This window comes from Denticeps clupeoides, unplaced genomic scaffold (genome assembly GCF_900700375.1).
Source record: "Denticeps clupeoides unplaced genomic scaffold, fDenClu1.1, whole genome shotgun sequence".
Classification (NCBI taxonomy): Eukaryota; Metazoa; Chordata; class Actinopteri; order Clupeiformes; family Denticipitidae; genus Denticeps; species Denticeps clupeoides.
This window is the reverse complement of record NW_021629947.1, coordinates 22501-42124: the sequence shown is the minus strand read 5'-3', so window position 1 is coordinate 42124 and position 19624 is coordinate 22501. Positions and strand designations below refer to the sequence as shown.

General features: G+C 46.7%; 1 protein-coding gene across 1 annotated transcript in view; it reads right to left on the bottom strand.

The window, feature by feature from the left end:
• Positions 1-132: 132 nt before the first annotated feature.
• LOC114778030 (disks large homolog 4-like) overlaps positions 133-19624 on the bottom strand; it is a gene marked incomplete at its 3' end in the record, with an annotated part of 28643 nt that continues 9151 nt past the window's right edge. Inside the window, exons 4-8 of the mRNA XM_028967064.1 lie at positions 13817-13978; positions 13234-13284; positions 733-780; positions 360-410; positions 133-257 (exon numbers count right to left, since the gene is read on the bottom strand). Of these exons, the coding sequence (XP_028822897.1) occupies positions 133-257; positions 360-410; positions 733-780; positions 13234-13284; positions 13817-13978 (437 nt within the window). The remainder of the gene's footprint in view (positions 258-359; positions 411-732; positions 781-13233; positions 13285-13816; positions 13979-19624) is intronic.

The window sequence follows — 19624 nt, the reverse complement described above, 5'->3', positions numbered from 1 at the left end:
GAGCTGCTGCGCCTCAGGCTCAGTCTGTGTGTGTGTGTGTGTGTGTGTCTTATTGATGAATATGTACAGGACGTGCATGTGAGTGTGTATGTAAGTGTGTACAGTAAGTAGATTTGACGTGTGTGTGTGTACCTCAGTCTGCCATCCTGCGCTGCAGCTCCTCCTGGGATGATCTTGGTGATGAAGATGCTTGGATCGTCTCCAATGTGAGGATTGTCAATCCCACCGGCTATACTGAATCCCAGCCCAGAATTACCCTACACACACACACACACACGCACACAAGGTGGTGCACAGAACGTTACAAGGATGCTGTGTGTGTGTGTGTGTGTGTGTGTGTGTGGGCGTGTGTGTCTTACCCTCTCCAGCGTAATTTCTTCATATTCAACTTCCCCATCCATCCCATTCATCTGTAAGAGGAGTGTGAAAGTGTTACACATACACGTTTATACGAAACACACACTTACACACAAAGACACACACCTACACATAACCCAGCATGCAGGCACACACACACACGCATATACACACATAATCACAACCGTGTACATACAAACACTCACACACTAATCTGAATTACACACGTCTCAGCGCTTTAATCTCCGGTGGAGACCAGAGCTACAGAACAGGGAATGTGGAGAACTGGACAGAACCGACAGACGAGAGAGAGACTAGGACCCAGAGAAGAGAGAGAGAGAGAGAGAGAGAGAGAGAGAGCAGCGTTCTCCTTACGTAGGGAGAGCCGTCTAGTGTGTTGGTGTTTATCACCGGAACTGACGCCTAAAGGAGGGATAAAGTAAAGACTGTAGCTGCAGAAGAAACCAAAAAGAAGAGACGTCCTGATGGGATGGATGGGGAGGACATGGGACAGTCAGGCAGGATGCTGGTGAATCATGGATGGGATGTTGTTGACCTTCGACCTTTTGACACTTTCACGCCCGGCCACTAGAGGGCGGGTCGAAACGTTCTGACAACAACAGGCATGAAGATGGCGGCGCTGCTAGTGGGTTAGCATGCTAATTCACACACATTCTGGAAAATGGAAACAATGTTTTCATTGTTAATTGAACCTCCGGCTCTAATTGGTCCAACACCCTCACACACACTTCTCTTCCGACGCCGCGTCCCAACGTGGGACGTCCCTCTCCTCCTGTCCGCTGTCGCCAAGGCCAGTCCATAGCAACTGGAGCCGAGCCCTCTGTGGTACCCAGTTACCGTGGCAACGCCTCTCCGCCAACCAAATCCCGTTGCTCGGCAACAGAAGTAGACTGTAACTGTCTGTCCAAGCGCCGCCGCTAACGTCCCGTTTTCAGGCCGCTAGTTCCACACTCCTGCGTGAACGGTCGACTGTGCGGAAGATTCGTTTACCGCCGCCGGGCAGCGGCTGCGCGCCCCACTCTACACATGCTGCGTTCTGATAAAAACCCCCCACACACACACACACACACACACACATACACACACTCACAACAACCGCACACTGCGCCCAGCTTTACAACGTGACGATTATCATCTTTCATCTTTCTGAAAGCACACACACACACACATACACACATACACACACACGCATACACACATACACACAGACACACACACGCACACACACATACACACACACAGGGACACACACACACATTCACAAATTCCTCAATCAACCTCATACACACGCACACACATATACAGGGACAATCACATACACAAACACGCACACATACACACACATACACACAGGGACACACACATTCACACACACACACACAGACACACGCACACACACACACACACATACAGGGACACACACACGCAGACACACACACACACATGCACAAATTCCTCAATCAACCTCATACACACGCACACACATACACACACACACACATACACACATGCACACACATACACACACATACACAAATCCCTCAATCAACCTCACACACACAATTTAAGTAATCTGAAGCATGATGTAAATCAGAAATAGAGTGAGTGTCATTATTCTCCTCTGCACACACACACCGTTGAAATGATGCCATAAGAGCAAAAATGAGGTCCGGGCAGAAAGTTCTTCATGATTTCCAACCGTGAATTTAGTGATTTTGTTGCCAGGCAACGTGGTTCCGTCAGCTGCCAGCTGGGTATCAGATGCTGATCGCCCGGCACTGTGGCAGTAAAACGCGGTCGGTGAAGATGTCAAGATGCGACCGTGAGCCTGTCCACCAATGACAAGATGAGGACTACCGACGAGTCTTATCTTAAATGATGATGACACACTTACGTAACACACACGCCACAAATGAAAAAAATGGGAATCGTTTAAAGAGGCAGGTGAGAAGTGCACCCTCATAGAGATGCTTCATGCCTTAACCGGAAACAGTAACCATGGCAACGTCTCTGACAGCCCGTCCCTCCAACACGGACGTATCTTAGTACATACCTGGTACAGAAAATGTCTAATGTGCACTATTGATGGTTTGGAAGTCTCTACTCCGGTGCTTCTGGAGACTAAGATGGAGCCATTTTGAAGAATCCGGTATTTGTTGCATGAGGAGGAAGTGAAGCATGTTTGACGAATCAGTTGTTTTTTTTTTCTCTTTTTTACCTTTTCATCATCAAAAGCCGCTTGATGAGATGCTTATTACCATGAGTGAATGATAAGAAACCTTCAGGACTGTTGGAAACCCCCAGTCCCAGTTGTCCAATTTAAGGTGGTGGACAGAAGACACAAGTGTGAAATTCTTCCATCACAGTAAAAGCTCTCTGACGCAAATAACCTCATGTGTGTCATTTCACAGTCCTGTGTATTTCGTTTTGTTCTATAAAGTTAAAAAAGAAAAGGAAATGTGTCGGGGTGTCCAAACTTCTTACTATTAATGTAACAATCAACAAACATATTTTACATGTATTTCATAGTTGAATATTATAAAGAGCCATAACAGATCAGGACCTGTAACATGGGGTTTAATCTCAGAACAGAACGTGTCACCAGGGGTTTAGTCTCAGACCAGGACCTGCAACAGGGGGTTTAGACTCAGATCAAGACCTGTAACAGGAGGTTTAATCTCTGATCAGGGCCTGTAACAGGGGGATTAGTCTAAAATCAGGAACTGTAACAGGGGGTTTAATCTCTGATCAGGAACTGTAACAGGGGGTTCAGTCTAAGATCAGGAACTGTAACAGGGGGGTCAGTCTAAGATCAGGAACTGTAACAGGGGGTTCAGTCTAAGATCAGGAACTGTAACAGGGGGTTCAGTCTAAGATCAGGAACTGTAACAGGAGGTTTAATCTCTGATCAAGACCTGTATCAGGGGGATTAGTCTAAAATCAGGAACTGTAACAGGGGTTTTAATCTCTGATCAGGACCTGTAACAGGGGTTTTAATCTCTGATCAGGACTTGTAACAGGGGGTTTAATATCAGATCAGGGCCTGTAACAGGGGGATTAGTCTAAAATCAGGAACTGTAACAGGGGGTTTAATCTCTGATCAGGACCTGTAACAGAGGGTTTAATCTCTGATCAAGACCTGTATCAGGGGGATTAGTCTAAAATCAGGAACTGTAACAGGGGTTTTAATCTCTGATCAGGACCTGTAACAGGGGTTTTAATCTCTGATCAGGACTTGTAACAGGGGGTTTAATATCAGTTCAGGTTTTACGAGGGGATTAAGAACAGTTTCTATGTGTTACACTAAACGTGTGGTTTAATTGCGATGAGAACACAGTGAAGGTCTCGACTCTTCACACACTGCATGTACCCTGAAGCAGTTATGTAACAGAAAAACTCCTCTCTTGCTCCCACGCATGAGCACACACACACACACACACAGTCACCCACACACTACCAACATGCATGTAACACACACAGCCTGCGGTAGTGGCAGCTTGGTAGTTAATTTCTATTCTCATTATTTTATGGCTCTCTTTCACAATCACACACACACACACTTCTCTGTTTCTTCATCCTTCTGCCTCTCTGTGTTACCATGACAACTCTTAACTGAATGGCAGATGGTGATGACTTCATCATCTTCATCATCATCAGCAGACATACAGAAATTTGGATCTATTCACTAGATAGGTTAATTCTGTAAATATTAGTGCCACACACACACACACACACACACACACACTCACCTCCACATTTCATCCACACTGAGCAGCACCGGCCACAAGGGCAAACTTGAAAAGCAGGGCCTGCTGCCCGGCCGGGTGCAGTATGAAGCGGAACGATGTCCTCATGCTGGACATAACACTCTCCTTCTCATAAATAGCAGAGCAGCTGCAGCTGTGTGTTTGTGTGTTTAGGGGAAGGATTAGGCTAAAGATTATAAAAGTTTCTTAGATGTAATTACATGGTTATAACATGTTATTACACTAGATCGTCACATCAGAGAAGAAGTGACTGTCATTGTGAAACATTGCAGCACAGCACACGGTGACACTGTGAAACGTGTCCTCTGTATTTAACTATCACCCTTGGTGAGCAGTGGGCACCCGGGGAGCAGGTACGTTCATCAAGGGGACCTCAGTGGCACCTTGGCAGATCGGGATTTGAACCGGCAACCTTCTGATTACGGGCCGCTTCCTTAACCACTAGGCCACCACTGCCCCAAAATAGAAGGATTAATGTGTGTAATATTAGGGATGGGGTCGTGTTTAGGATTATAAATAAAGAATTTTGACAGATGTCTGTGACAAGACACATGATGATGAACGTGTGTGTGTGTGTGTGTTTATGTGTGTGTGCATATGTGTGTGTGTATAAGTGTGTGTGCATATGTGTGTGTGTATTTGTGTGTATATGTGTATACGTATATATGTGTGTGTGTGTATATATAAGTGTGTGTGTGTGTGTGTGTGTGTGTGTGTGTCTCTGGCCAGTAATGTTGTTGCCTTGCCAACTGCATGTCAACCAAGAAGAAAAAAGGAGAGAAGAGAAGTGTGGAGGAACCCATGTGATGTGTGCGGACTTCAGGGCTTTAACAGAACGCCATATGTCACACACACACACACACACACACACACACACACACACACACGCCGCAATATGATTAATTCATCCTGAGGTCTGTCCGGGCGGCCCGAGGCATCTAAAGGAGCTTCTCTCCTCTACACTCCACCACACACCTGTCAGAAGGCAGAAGAACAGCTCCTACCATCATCATCCTCTGCCGCTGCTTCCTCGCCTTCCGCGCGTTGCTGATGAAGCGTCTCCCCATCTTCTTGGCGTACCAGGCGGACACGAACATGACGGCGCGGCGCGGCGCGGCGCATGGAGCCGCGTTACGTAAAGCGAGAGGGAATCGCGACCTGATCAATAATCAATGCGGACCGCGCTCCTGCGGCGTCTCCGTCACGACGTGCCGCGCGTGCCATCCGGAGAGGCGCGGGAGCGCGCGCGCAGTCAGCGGCCACCGGGACGCGTCGGAGCGCGCGAGCTCCGGCCGGCGGCTTCAAACGGCGGGGCCCCGCCCCCCGCCCGACCTCCCGTCTAACCCCGCCCACAAGGCTCCGCCCCGTTAAGGGTTCTCACTGAGTCACAGTGAACATCAGCCTTGTCCTAACGTGTGTGTGTGTGTGTGTGTGTGGTGAGTGTGTGAGTGTGTATGGTTCTGTTATTTATTTCTATAAATATTTCCAGCACACGCAGTCCACTTGTGAGTCCATCTGTAAGACAACTTCAGGCCCCACCATGAACAAGGGATACGGATCAATTCATGGAATTAGTGGAAATATACAGTGTGTGCGCGTGTGTGTGTGTGTGTGTGACACCCTGGCAGAATTACGACATTAATAAAATTCTTCTTCTTTTCTCACACCTCTTCCTCCTCTTCCTCCTCCATCTCTGTCTCATCCTCTGCACTTTCTGTTCCTCCCACTCTCACACTGCCAACACTGGCAAAACATGAGGTAGTTCTGTTGCTATGGAGACCAACATTCCCTCTCGTCACCATAGCAACATTTCCGCTAAAGAAGTGTGTGTTTGCGTGTGTGCTTACATGGTGCTTACCATGAATGAGTATATGAGAAAGAGGTGGTAGTGGTCTGGTGGGTAACACACTCGCCTGTGAACCAGAAGACCCAGGTTCAAATCCCACTTACTACCATTGTGTCCCTGAGCAGGACACTCAACCCTGAGTGTCTCCAGGGGGGGACTGTCCCTGTAAGTCGCTCTGGATAAGAGCGTCTGATAAATGCTGTAAATGTAAATGTAAAGAGGAGTGTGTGTGTGTGTGGCCATAAGGTCGAACACTTTTTATTAAATATAAATTATAATCTGGGACTCACATATGTGTGTGTGTGTGTGTGTGTGTGTGTGTGTGTGTGAGAGAGAAACAGAGTTTGTGTACTGGCATTGTGATCACCATCATTCGTCTTCCTCCATCTCAAGAATACACACACAAACACACACACACACACACACACACACACACACACAGCGGTCATGCTCAGTATGCAGCTCAGTGCTCTGCCCTGCAGATTTAAGATCCGCCCTCCACTGCCGCCTGCTGGCAACGTGTCGCCACTACAGCCAGACCATCTGAGGGCCAGACACCTAGTCGTCATGGAAACAGCATCCGTGATTTAGCAGTCTCAGCACCGCCCCCAATTCTAGTCCAACAAACTAGAGCTCTAGTACTCACCGTCCAACAAACTAACGCTCTAGTACTCACCGTCCAACAAACTAGAGCTCTAGTACTCACCGTCCAACAAACTAGAGCTCTAGTACTCACCGTCCAAAAAACTAACGCTCTAGAACTCACCGTCCAACAAACTAGAGCTCTAGTACTCGCCGTCCAACAAATTCGAGCTCTAGTACTCGCCGTCCAACAAACTAACACTCTAGTACTCGTCGTCCAACAAACTAGACCTCTAGTACTCACCATTCAAAAAACTAGAGCTCTAGTACTCACCCTCCACAAAAATAGAGCTCTAGTACTCACCGTCCAACAAACTAGAGCTCTAGTACTCACACTCCAACAAACTAGAGCTCTTGTACTCGCCGTCCAACAAACTAACGCTCTAGTACTCGCCGTCCAACAAACTAGAGCTCTAGTACTCGCCGTCCAACAAACTAACGCTCTAGTACTCGCCGTCCAACAAACTAACGCTCTAGTACTCGCCGTCCAACAAACTAGAGCTCTAGCACTCGCCGTCCAACAAACTAGAGCTCTAGCACTCGCCGTCCAACAAACTAGAGCTCTAGCACTCGCCGTCCAACAAACTAGAGCTCTAGTACTCACCGTCCAACAAACTAGAGCTCTAGCACTCGCCGTCCAACAAACTAACGCTCTAGTACTCACCGTCCAAAAAACTAGAGCTCTAGTACTCGCCGTCCAACAAACTAGAGCTCTAGTACTCGCCGTCCAAAAAACTAGAGCTCTAGTACTCGCCGTCCAACAAACTAGAGCTCTAGTACTCGTCGTCCAACAAACTAGACCTCTAGTACTTGCCGTCCAAAAAACTAACGTTCTAGTACTCGCCGTCCAACAAACTAACGTTCTAGTACTCGCCGTTCTAACAAACTAGAGCTCTGGTACTCGCCGTTCTAACAAACTAGAGCTCTGGTACTCGCCGTCCAACAAACTAGAGCTCTAGAACTCGTCGTCCAAATAACTAACGCTCTAGTACTCGCCGTCCAACAAACTAACGCTCTAGTACTCGCCGTCCAAACAAACTCGAGCTCTAGTACACGCCGTCCAACAAACTAGAGCTCTAGTACTCGCCGTCCAACAAACTAGACCTCTAGTACTCTCCGTCCAACAAACTAACGCTCTAGTACTCACCGTCCAACAAACTAGAGCTCTAGTACTCACCGTCCAACAAACTACAGCTCTAGTACTCACCGTCCAAAAAACTAACGCTCTAGAACTCACCGTCCAACAAACTAGAGCTCTAGTACTCGCCGTCCAACAAATTCGAGCTCTAGTACTCGCCGTCCAACAAACTAACACTCTAGTACTCGTCGTCCAACAAACTAGACCTCTAGTACTCACCATTCAAAAAACTACAGCTCTAGTACTCACCCTCCACAAAAATAGAGCTCTAGTACTCACCGTCCAACAAACTAGAGCTCTAGTACTCACACTCCAACAAACTAACGCTCTAGTACTCACCGTCCAACAAACTAGAGCTCTAGTACTCGCCGTCCAACAAACTAGAGCTCTTGTACTCGCCGTCCAACAAACTAACGCTCTAGTGCTCGCCGTCCAACGAACTAGAGCTCTAGCACTCGCCGTCCAACAAACTAGAGCTCTAGTACTCGCCGTCCAACAAACTAGAGCTCTAGCACTCGCCGTCCAACAAACTAGAGCTCTAGCACTCGCCGTCCAACAAACTAGAGCTCTAGTACTCACCGTCCAACAAACTAGAGCTCTAGCACTCGCCGTCCAACAAACTAACGCTCTAGTACTCACCGTCCAAAAAACTAGAGCTCTAGTACTCGCCGTCCAACAAACTAGAGCTCTAGTTCTCGCCGTCCAAAAAACTAGAGCTCTAGTACTCGCCGTCCAACAAACTAGAGCTCTAGTACTCGTCGTCCAACAAACTAGACCTCTAGTACTTGCCGTCCAACAAACTAGAGCTCTAGTATTCGCCGTCCAACAAACTCGAGCTCTAGTACACGCCGTCCAACAAACTAGAGCTCTAGTACTCGCCGTCCAACAAACTAACGTTCTAGTACTCGCCGTTCTAACAAACTAGAGCTCTAGTACTCGCCGTTCTAACAAACTAGAGCTCTGGTACTCGCCGTCCAACAAACTAGAGCTCTAGAACTCGGCGTCCAAATAACTAACGCTCTAGTACTCGCCGTCCAACAAACTAACGCTCTAGTACTCGCCGTCCAACAAACTCGAGCTCTAGTACACGCCGTCCAACAAACTAGAACTCTAGTACTCGCCGTCCAACAAACTAGACCTCTAGTACTCTCCGTCCAACAAACTAACGCTCTAGTACTCGTCGTCCAACAAACTAGACATCTAGTACTCACCGTCCAACAAACTCGAGCTCTAGTACTCGCCGTCCAACAAACTAACGCTCTAGTACTCGCCATCCAACAAACTAACGTTCTAGTACTCGCCGTCCAACAAACTAACGTTCTAGTACTCGCCGTTCTAACAAACTAGAGCTCTGGTACTCGCCGTCCAACAAACTAGAGCTCTAGAACTCGTCGTCCAACAAACTAACGCTCTAGTACTCGCCGTCCAACAAACTAACGCTCTAGTACTCGCCGTCCAACAAACTAGAGCTCTAGTACTCGCCATCCAACAAACTAACGTTCTAGTACTCGCCGTCCAACAAACTAACGTTCTAGTACTCGCCGTTCTAACAAACTAGAGCTCTGGTACTCGCCGTCCAACAAACTAGAGCTCTAGAACTCGTCGTCCAACAAACTAACGCTCTAGTACTCGCCGTCCAACAAACTAACGCTCTAGTACTCGCCGTCCAACAAACTCGAGCTCTAGAACTCGCCGTCCAAAAAACTAGAGCTCTAGAACTCGCCGTCCAACAAACTAGAGCTCTAGAACTCGCTGTCCAACAAACTAGAGCTCTAGAACTCGCTGTACAACAAACTAGAGCTCTAGTACTCGCCGTCAAACAAACTAGAGCTCTAGAACTCGCCGTCCAACAAACTAGACCTCTAGTGCTCACCGTCCAACAAACTAGACCTCTAGTACTCGCCGTCCAACAAACTAGAGCTCTAGAACTCGCCGTCCAACAAACTAGACCTCTAGTACTCGCCGTCCAACAAACTACAGCTCTAGAACTCGCAGTCCAACAAACTAGAGCTCTACAACTCGCCGTCCAACAAACTAGAGCTCTAGAACTCGCCATCCAACAAACTAGAGCTCTAGAACTCGCCGTCCAAAAAACTAACGCTCTAGTACTCGGCGTCCAACAAACTAGAGCTCTAGAACTCGTCGTCCAACAAACTAGAGCTCTAGAACTCGCCGTCCAACAAACTAGAGCTCTAGTACTCGCTGTACAAAAAACTAGAGCTCTAGAACTCGCCGTCCAACAAACTAGACCTCTAGTACTCGCCGTCCAACAAACTAGAGCTCTAGTACTCGCCGTCCAACAAACTAGAGCTCTTGTACTCGCTGTCCAACAAACTAACGCTCTAGTACTCACCGTCCAAAAAACTAGACCTCTAGTACTCGCCGTCCAACAAACTAGAGCTCTAGTACTCACCGTCCAACAAACTAACGCTCTAGTACTCGCCGTCCAACAAACTAACACTCTAGTACTCGCCGTCCAACAAACTCGAGCTCTAGTACATGCTGTCCAACAAACTAATGCTCTAGTACTCACCGTCCAACAAACTAGAGCTCTAGTACTCGCCGTCCAAAAAACTAGAGCTCTAGAACTCGCCGTCCAACAAACTAGAGCTCTAGTACTCGCTGTACAACAAACTAGACCTCTAGTACTCACCGTCCAACAAACTAGACCTCTAGTACTCGCCGTCCAACAAACTAGAGCTCTAGAACTCGCCGTCCAACAAACTAGAGCTCTAGAACTCACCGTCCAACAAACTAACGCTCTAGTACTCGCCGTCCAACGAACTAACACTCTAGTACTCGCCGTCCAACAAACTCGAGCTCTAGTACACGCTGTCCAACAAACTAATGCTCTAGTACTCACCGTCCAACAAACTCGAGCTCTAGTACTCGCCGTCCAACAAACTAGAGCTCTAGTACTCGCCGTCCAACAAACTAGACCTCTAGTACTCTCCGTCCAACAAACTAACGCTCTAGTACTCGTCGTCCAACAAACTAGACCTCTAGTACTCACCGTCCAACAAACTCGAGCTCTAGTACTCGCCGTCCAAAAAACTAGAGCTCTAGTACTCGTCGTCCAACAAACTAGACCTCTAGTACTCACCGTCCAACAAACTCGAGCTCTAGTACACGCTGTCCAACAAACTAATGCTCTAGTACTCACCGTCCAACAAACTAGAGCTCTAGTACTTGCCGTCCAAGTAACTAGAGCTCTAGAACTCGCCGTCCAACAAACTAGAGCTCTAGTACTCGCCGTCCAACAAATTAGAGCTCTAGAACTCGCCGTCCAACAAACTAACGCTCTAGTACTCGCCGTCCAACAAACTAACGCTCTAGTACTCGCCGTCCAACAAATTAGAGCTCTAGAACTCGCCGTCCAACAAACTCGAGCTCTAGTACTCACCGTCCAACAAACTAGAGCTCTAGTACTCGCCGTCCAACAAACTAGAGCTCTAGTACTCGCCGTCCAACAAACTAACGCTCTAGTACTCGCCGTCCAACAAACTAGAGCTCTAGTACTCGCCGTCCAACAAACTAACGCTCTAGTACTCGCTGTCCAACAAACTAGAGCTCTAGTACTCGCCGTCCAACAAACTAACGCTCTAGTACTCGCTGTCCAACAAACTAGAGCTCTAGTACTCACCGTCCAACAAACTCGAGCTCTAGTACTCACCGCCCAACAAACTCGAGCTCTAGTACTCGCCGTTCAACAAACTCGAGCTCTAATACTCACCGTCCAGCAAACTAGAGCTCTAGTACTCGCCGTCCAAAAAACTAGAGCTCTAGTACTCGCCATCCAACAAACTAACGCTCTAGTACTCGCCGTCCAACAAACTAGACCTCTAGTACTCGCCGTCCAACAAACTAGAGCTCTAGAACTCGCCGTCCAACAAACTAGAGCTCTAGAACTCGCCGTCCAACAAACTAGAGCTCTAGTACTTGCCGTCCAACAAACTAGAGCTCTAGTACTCGCTGTCCAACAAACTAGAGCTCTAGAACTCGCCGTACAACAAACTAGAGCTCTAGTACTCGCTGTCCAACAAACTAACGCTCTAGAACTCGCCGTCCAACAAACTAACGCTCTAGTACTCACCGTCCAACAAACTAGACCTCTAGTACTCGCCGTCCAACAAACTAGAGCTCTAGTACTCGCCGTCCAACAAACTCGAGCTCTAGTACACGCTGTCCAACAAACTAATGCTCTAGTACTCACCGTCCAACAAACTAGAGCTCTAGCACTCGCCGTCCAAGTAACTAGAGCTCTAGAACTCGCCGTCCAACAAACTCGAGCTCTAGTACTCACCGTCCAACAAACTAGAGCTCTAGAACTCGCCGTACAACAAACTAGAGCTCTAGTACTCGCTGTCCAACAAACTAGACCTCTAGTACTCACCGTCCAAAAAACTAGAGCTCTAGTACTCGCTGTACAACAAACTAGAGCTCTAGTACTCGCTGTACAACAAACTAGAGCTCTAGAACTCGCCGTACAACAAACTAGAGCTCTAGTACTCGCTGTACAACAAACTAGAGCTCTAGAACTAGCCGTCCAACATACTAGAGCTCTAGTACTCGCCGTCCAACAAACTAGACCTCTAGTACTCACCGTCCAACAAACTAGACCTCTAGTACTCGCCGTCCAACAAACTAGAGCTCTAGAACGCACCGTCCAACAAACTAGAGCTCTAGTACTCGCCGTCCAACAAACTAGACCTCTAGTACTCACCGTCCAACAAACTAGACCTCTAGTACTCGCCGTCCAACAAACTAGAGCTCTAGTACTCGTCGTTTAACAAACTAACGCTCTAGTACTCGTCGTCCAACAAACTAACGCTCTAGAACTCGCCGTCCAACAAACTAACGCTCTAGTACTCGCCGTCCAACAAACTAACGCTCTAGTACTCGCTGTCCAACAAACTAACGCTCTAGAACTCGCCGTCCAACAAACTAATGCTCTAGTACTCGCCGTCCAACAAACTAACGCTCTAGTACTCGCCGTCCAACAAACTGACGCTCTAGTACTCGCCGTCCAACAAACTAACGCTCTAGTACTCGCTGTCCAACAAACTAACGCTCTAGAACTCGCCGTCCAACAAACTAATGCTCTAGTACTCGCCGTCCAACAAACTAACGCTCTAGTACTCAGTACCATGAGGAGACTTGAACTGACATCACCAGTGAAAGAATCAGTTCAGCTCCTCACTGGAACATGTGCTGTAAGTTCTTGCATGTGTTGCCTTGATGATACTCCCAGCATTGCAGAACCATCATGACATGACAAGCTGGCCGTTCTGAAGAACGCGTTCCGCGGCGAGTGGATGGGTGCTGATGGGACATCATGCTGCTCATGACAGACAACACAGTTCATCATGCGCTCTGATTGGACGATAGACATGCTGACATGCGGCAGAGGAGCGAACGATGACGTCACAGCGGTGACATGGTCTCTATGGAGACGCTCTTACCAGAGTGGAGGTAGTGTAGTACGGAGTCTGGCTGCCCGGCAACAAGACAGGCTGCAACACAAAGACGAATTGTCAAGCAGGCCGGGACGCTGAAAGGTCAAGTGAGCGGTGACGGGTGGGATTAAGGGTCGCGGCGTTCTCCCTCCACTGTCCACGGTGCTGAAATGCGCCGCACTTCCGCCGCCGGCCAGCAGGTGGCTGTAGTTGACTCAGCGTTTTTCGTCATGAAGGGACGGTGGCAATTCCGCAAAGTTACGAGTTTTTAAACGCGCGTCTCAGCACTGATCTCGGGACAGTCCACAGACGCACTACACTGAAGGACAATCGTTTCTGTTCCGTTACACACACCACTCTAGAACCTCCTCCGCCCCACCCCTACATCAGCTGTGGCGGCTGATATGACACTTGGTGATGATGTCACGCCACCAGTGCCTGGAATTAAAGCAAGTCCCTTGATCTAGAACCATGGAACTAAGCAGAACCCTGAAGAAAAAACACACACACAGATGACGTAGGTAGTGTGTGGTGTGTGTGTGTGCGTGTGTTCTGATTGGTGGACTTGGACCCCCCCGCCCATACACACCTTGACGGGTGATATGTGTGTGTGTGGTGCGTAGCCGTGGACACCGTCGATGGGGATGTGGCCCGAGTCACTAAGGTGCAGAAGCTCTCCACTCTTTCCTGGAGTCAAGTGGGCGGGACTATGCTCCAAGGGCGGAGTCTCCTCATCTTGGTAACGGTACTTCTGCAGAGTGGGAGGGGCCAATTCAGATACAGAAGGGGACAAAACAGACAGAAAATCACACACAGGGGAGTTTAATTTGCAGTAAGTATCTCGGAATATTTTGAAATGATATTTCAGATTTTCGTGGACAAGACGCATCACCATGTAAAAAAAAGTACGATTCAGAAGCGAAAAACTAAAGAAGCAGCACCACATCCCAGGATGCATTGCTGCGGAGCGAGTCCTCCCTCCTGAATCTGGCTGGTGCTCAGCAACTCATGACCTTTGGGGAACGTTCACACTCTCAGTGTTCTTGCTTTACACAATCCAATTTGTAGAAGATTAAACTCTGAGACCTTCTCACACACACACACACACACACACACACCCACTGTCATTGCACAGTGGGAGGAAACAGGATTCAGTCGGGATTCGAACTCACAGCCTTGATGGTATTCCAGCTCTACCCGATATTTATGTTGATCTCAAACATGAAGCACTTTTATCTTACAAAAGGAACTGTAAAAGGAAGTGTAATATCGTGACGGTTCTTGGCATGAAATGCTGATATTGTTTACATGTAAATGTCCGAGTGATTAAATGTGATTGGTCATATTACGGGTTAATCACACAGTTTTGAGGTGAATAAACAGGTTAATAATGGAAAACATGGAAAAGTGGAAAAATAAACGGATGTCAGTGACGGCTGAGTCACACCGCGGGTCCTCAGGGCAAAAGAAGTCATGTGACCAAAGAGCGGCTCCAGAAGGGATGAATATTAAAGACCAAAACCAGCGGCCTTGACCTTTCACCTTTACTTGGGACTAATTGCACCGCGCAGAGTCCTCTTCGTACCTGACAGGGGACAAGCTGTCCCCACCCCCGCTGACCCCGCCCTGCTGCTGGTCTGGAGGTGCGCGGCAGTGTCGCTCCCTCAGCCGCACACTGGCGCCGAGCCAGCAGGGTGTGTGTGTGTGTGTGTGTGTGTGTGTGTGTGTTTTGTTATAGGAGACATGCATGCTGCACGTTTCAATGTGAAGAACGTGTGTGTCTGTGTGTGTGTGTGTGTGTGCAAGATTTTAAATATTCTGCACCCGTTCACACAACATCTCACCCTTTACGCATCAGCTGAGAAAAGGACACACACACACACACACACACACACACACACACACACTTCGATATACATGCATGCCAGATGGGAGAAAAGGCGCAGCGCTCACCTTGCAGCGGAGAGATCCACACTAAGCGCTTTAATCCAACAGGTCACACACACACACACACACACACACACACTTCACGGTCGGCACGTGAAATCCGCCGCTTTACCGTAAAGACGCGGCTACGCGCGCAACCTTTTTAAACAAATATACAAAAATTCATATAAATGCAACTCTTCAGCACCAACCGAGCAGACGCCCTTATCCGGTCAGTAGTGACAGGGACAGTCCCCCTCTGGGGACACTGCGCAGGGACACGATGGTATTAAGTGGGGTTTGAACCCGGGTCTTCTGGTTCACTAGGCTACCACGTTCACAGTTCGGTTCATCCTGTTGCACTCGTGTTGCTTCTCTGTCATTGAGCTCGAGATGAGAAAGGTCCCCTACAGTTATATTTTTATATTTTTATATGAATCCTGCCACCAGAATAAATCAGTATGACATTTCCTGACATGCTGTAGTACATGCTGGGAGGGTGTGGCCCGGGTCGGCTGCACTGTACATTTACATTGTGGGCGGGGTCAACTCTGTCATCTTTCCAACGAGTTATTCCCTCTGCTCCCAGCAGGAAACCCACGTGAAACACTGCAGCACAGCACACGGTGACACGGTAAAATGTGTCCTCTGTGTTTAGCCATCATCCTTGGTTCGGGATTCGAACCGGCAACCTTCTGATTACACTTGATGAGGTTCTTATTATACGCCATCGAAACGTATAGTTATTACTGCAGGCATCAGCCCATAACCAGCAGGCAGCGCATCAGGCAGATCTGGAACTTTCTCCATGATCTGATATATGATTTTATGTGAAATTATGTGAAATTCAATAAGGAGGTTCCATCCCGCTTGATGCATAAAGAGAAGAATAATGATGCTTAACACGTTTAAACAACCATATATCTGTAACAGAGACACGTGAGCACAGCTGTATTAATGTAATGCAGCCACTGTGTGGCAGGAGTGAGCTGCATGCTGGGAAAGTTCAGCATTCCGATCAGCGTAGACTGCGGAACACCCCAACTCTTACAGACCATGATGTCATCAACTAACAAAGGGGGCTACTGATGACTACTTATACACACACACACACACACACACACACTGTCTGAGCACATTCTCTGACGCCACAGAGCATGGGAGCCAATCAGAAAGCTGCTTAATCTGCATATCCCATGAGCCTCTGGGAGATTGGTATTTTATAAGAAACTCCCACACACAAGGAAGGTGTTACTTTTTTCTCTCGTTCAACAACTTTTTCTCCATTATGACCCTCCATGAAAGACAGTGTGCTGAGTGTGTGTGTGTGTGTGTGTGTGTGTGTGTGTGTTGTGTGTGAGTGTGTGTGTAGTGTGACCACACTGCAGGTCTGCGACTCTTCGTTTCCCACGCTCTCGCCCCCTTCTATCCATTCCCTGTCTTCCTCTCATCGTTTCGTCTTTCCCTCTCTCTCCACTCTTTTTATTCTGCACACAAAGCCTCTGCCTGGTAGTCATGGAAACTATCAGGCTCAGATGGCCCGGTTGCTAAGCAACTGACATCACCACTAAGGAGAGGATGAAGATGAAAGAGAAAAAGGAGGAGGGGCTTCAAATTTATGAATGTATGTGAAGCAGATGTTGAGAAGGAATGAAAACGATCAAGATTTGTCATTAATGAGACAGAACTGAACCTCAGACAGCAACTGTGTGTGTCCACGCCCCAACTAGTGTGTCAGGTGGTGTGTCAGCTCTAAAGAAGATGTGTTCATGGGTAGGTGTGTGTGTGTGTGTGTGTGTGTGTGTGTGTGTGTGTGCACGTGCCAGGGGTTGCGAGTGAAGAGGGACACTTTGTCACCATCTCAACCTGCGATGTCTGTTAAGGACCCTGGAGGCACCAACACCGTCAACACACTCAGTTCTAGAGCAGCCGCATTTAGCAGATAGTATAAAAATAATAATAATAAAAGTCCATCCAGGGAACCCGAGTACAGAACATCTGTACAAAACACACCAACAAAACACATGCTCCAGAAGACCCAGGTTCAAACCCCTACCATTGTGTCCTGAGCAGGACATTAACCATGAGTGTCTCCAGGGGGGACTGTCCCTGTAACTACTGATTGTAAGTCGCTCTGGATAAGGGTGTCTGGTAAACGCTGTAAATGTAAATATTACTGACCACAAGCTCAGAACATCTGTAAAAGTTTAAAACATCTGTACAAAAACTCATCTGCTGAATATGAGCACTGAATATCTGTAGAAATCCAAACCTACTGAACACAAGTAGAAAACATCTGTACAAATACACATATACTGAACACTAGTGTAAAACATCTGTTGAAAATCACTTTGAACATGAGTACAGGACACCTGTACAAAAACATATATACTGAACACGTGTTCAGAACATCTGTAGAAAAACATATTGTACAGAGTACCGAACATCTGTAGAAAAACATACCAACTGAACATGAACAAAGAACATCTGTACAAAGACACATACTGAAAACAAGTGTAAAACATCTGTAGAAAATCACACTGAACAAGAGCAGAGAACATCTGTAAAAGCACATGTACTGAACACAAGTACAGAACATCTGTAGAAAAACACACCAACTGAACACGAGCAAAGAACATCTGTACAAAAAAACATATACTGAACACTAGTGTAAAACATTTGTCAAAAATCCCACTGAACACAAGTACAGAACATCTGTATAAAAATACATATACTGAACACTAGTGTAAAACATCTGTCGAAAGTCACTCTGAACACGAGTACAGAACATCTGTAAAAACACATGTACTAAACATGAGTACAGAACATCTGTAGAGAAACACACCATCTGAACACGAGCAAAGAACATCTGTACAAAAACACATTTACTGAACACAAGTCTAATACATTTGTCAAAAATCCCACTGAACACGAGTACAGAACATCTGTATAAAAATACATATACTGAACACTAGTGTAAAACATCGGTCGAAAATCACTCAGAACACGAGTACAGATCATCTGTATAAAAACATATCTACTGAACACGTGTACAGAACATCTGTAGAAAAACATACCAACTGAACATGAGCAAAGAACATCTGTACAAAGACACATATACTGAAAACAAGCGTAAAACATTTGTAGAAAATCACACTGAACACGAGCAGAGAACATCTGTACAAACACGTGTACTGATCACAAGTGTAAAACATCTGTAGAAAATCACACTGAACACGAGCAGAGAACATCTGTAGAAAAACACACCAATTGAACACGAGCAAAGAACATCTGTACAAAGACATATACTGAAAACAAGTGTAAAACATCTGTAGAAAATCACACTGAACACGAGCAGAGAACATCTGTAAAAGCACATGTACTGAACACAAGTATAGAACATCTGTAGAAAAACACACCAACTGAACACGAGCAAAGAACATCCGTACAAAGACACATATACTGAACACTAGTGTAAAACATCCGTCGAAAATCACACTGAACACGAGTACAGAACATCTGTACAAAAACATATACTGAACACTAGTGTAAAACATCTGTCGAAAATCACTTTGAACATGAGCACAGGACACCTGTACAAAAACACATATACTGAACACTAGTGTAAAACATCTGCGAAAATCACTCTGAACACGAGTACAGAACATCTGTACAAAGACACAGGTACTGCACACAAGTACAGAACATCTGTAGAAAAACACACCAACTGAACACGAGCAAAGAACATCCGTACAAAGACACATATACTGAACACTAATGTAAAGCATCTGTCGAAAATCACTCTGAACACGAGTACAGAACACCTGTACAAAGACACATATACTGAACACTAGTGTAAAACCACTGTCGAAAATCACTTTGAACATGAGTACAGAACACCTGTACAAAAACACATATACTGAACACTAGTGTAAAACATCTGTCGAAAATCACACTGAACACGAGCAGAGAAAATCTGTACAAACACATGTACTGATCACAAGTGTAAAACATCTGTAGAAAATCACACTGAACACGAGCAGAGAACATCTATAGAAAAACACACCAACTGAACACGAGCAAAGAACATCCGTACAAAGACACATATACTGAACACTAGTGTAAAACATCTGCGAAAATCACTCTGAACACGAGTACAGAACATCTGTACAAAGACACAGGTACTGCACACAAGTACAGAACATCTGTAGAAAAACACACCAACTGAACACGAGCAAAGAACATCTGTACAAAGACACATATACTGAACACAAGTGTAAAACATATGTCGAAAATCACACAGAACACGAGTACAGAACATCTGTTCAAAAACACACCAACTGAACACGAGCAAAGAGCATCTGTAAAAAAAAACAAATATACTGAACACTAGTGTAAAGCATCTGTCGAAAATCACTCTGAACACGAGTACAGAACACCTGTACAAAGACACATATACTGAACACTAGTG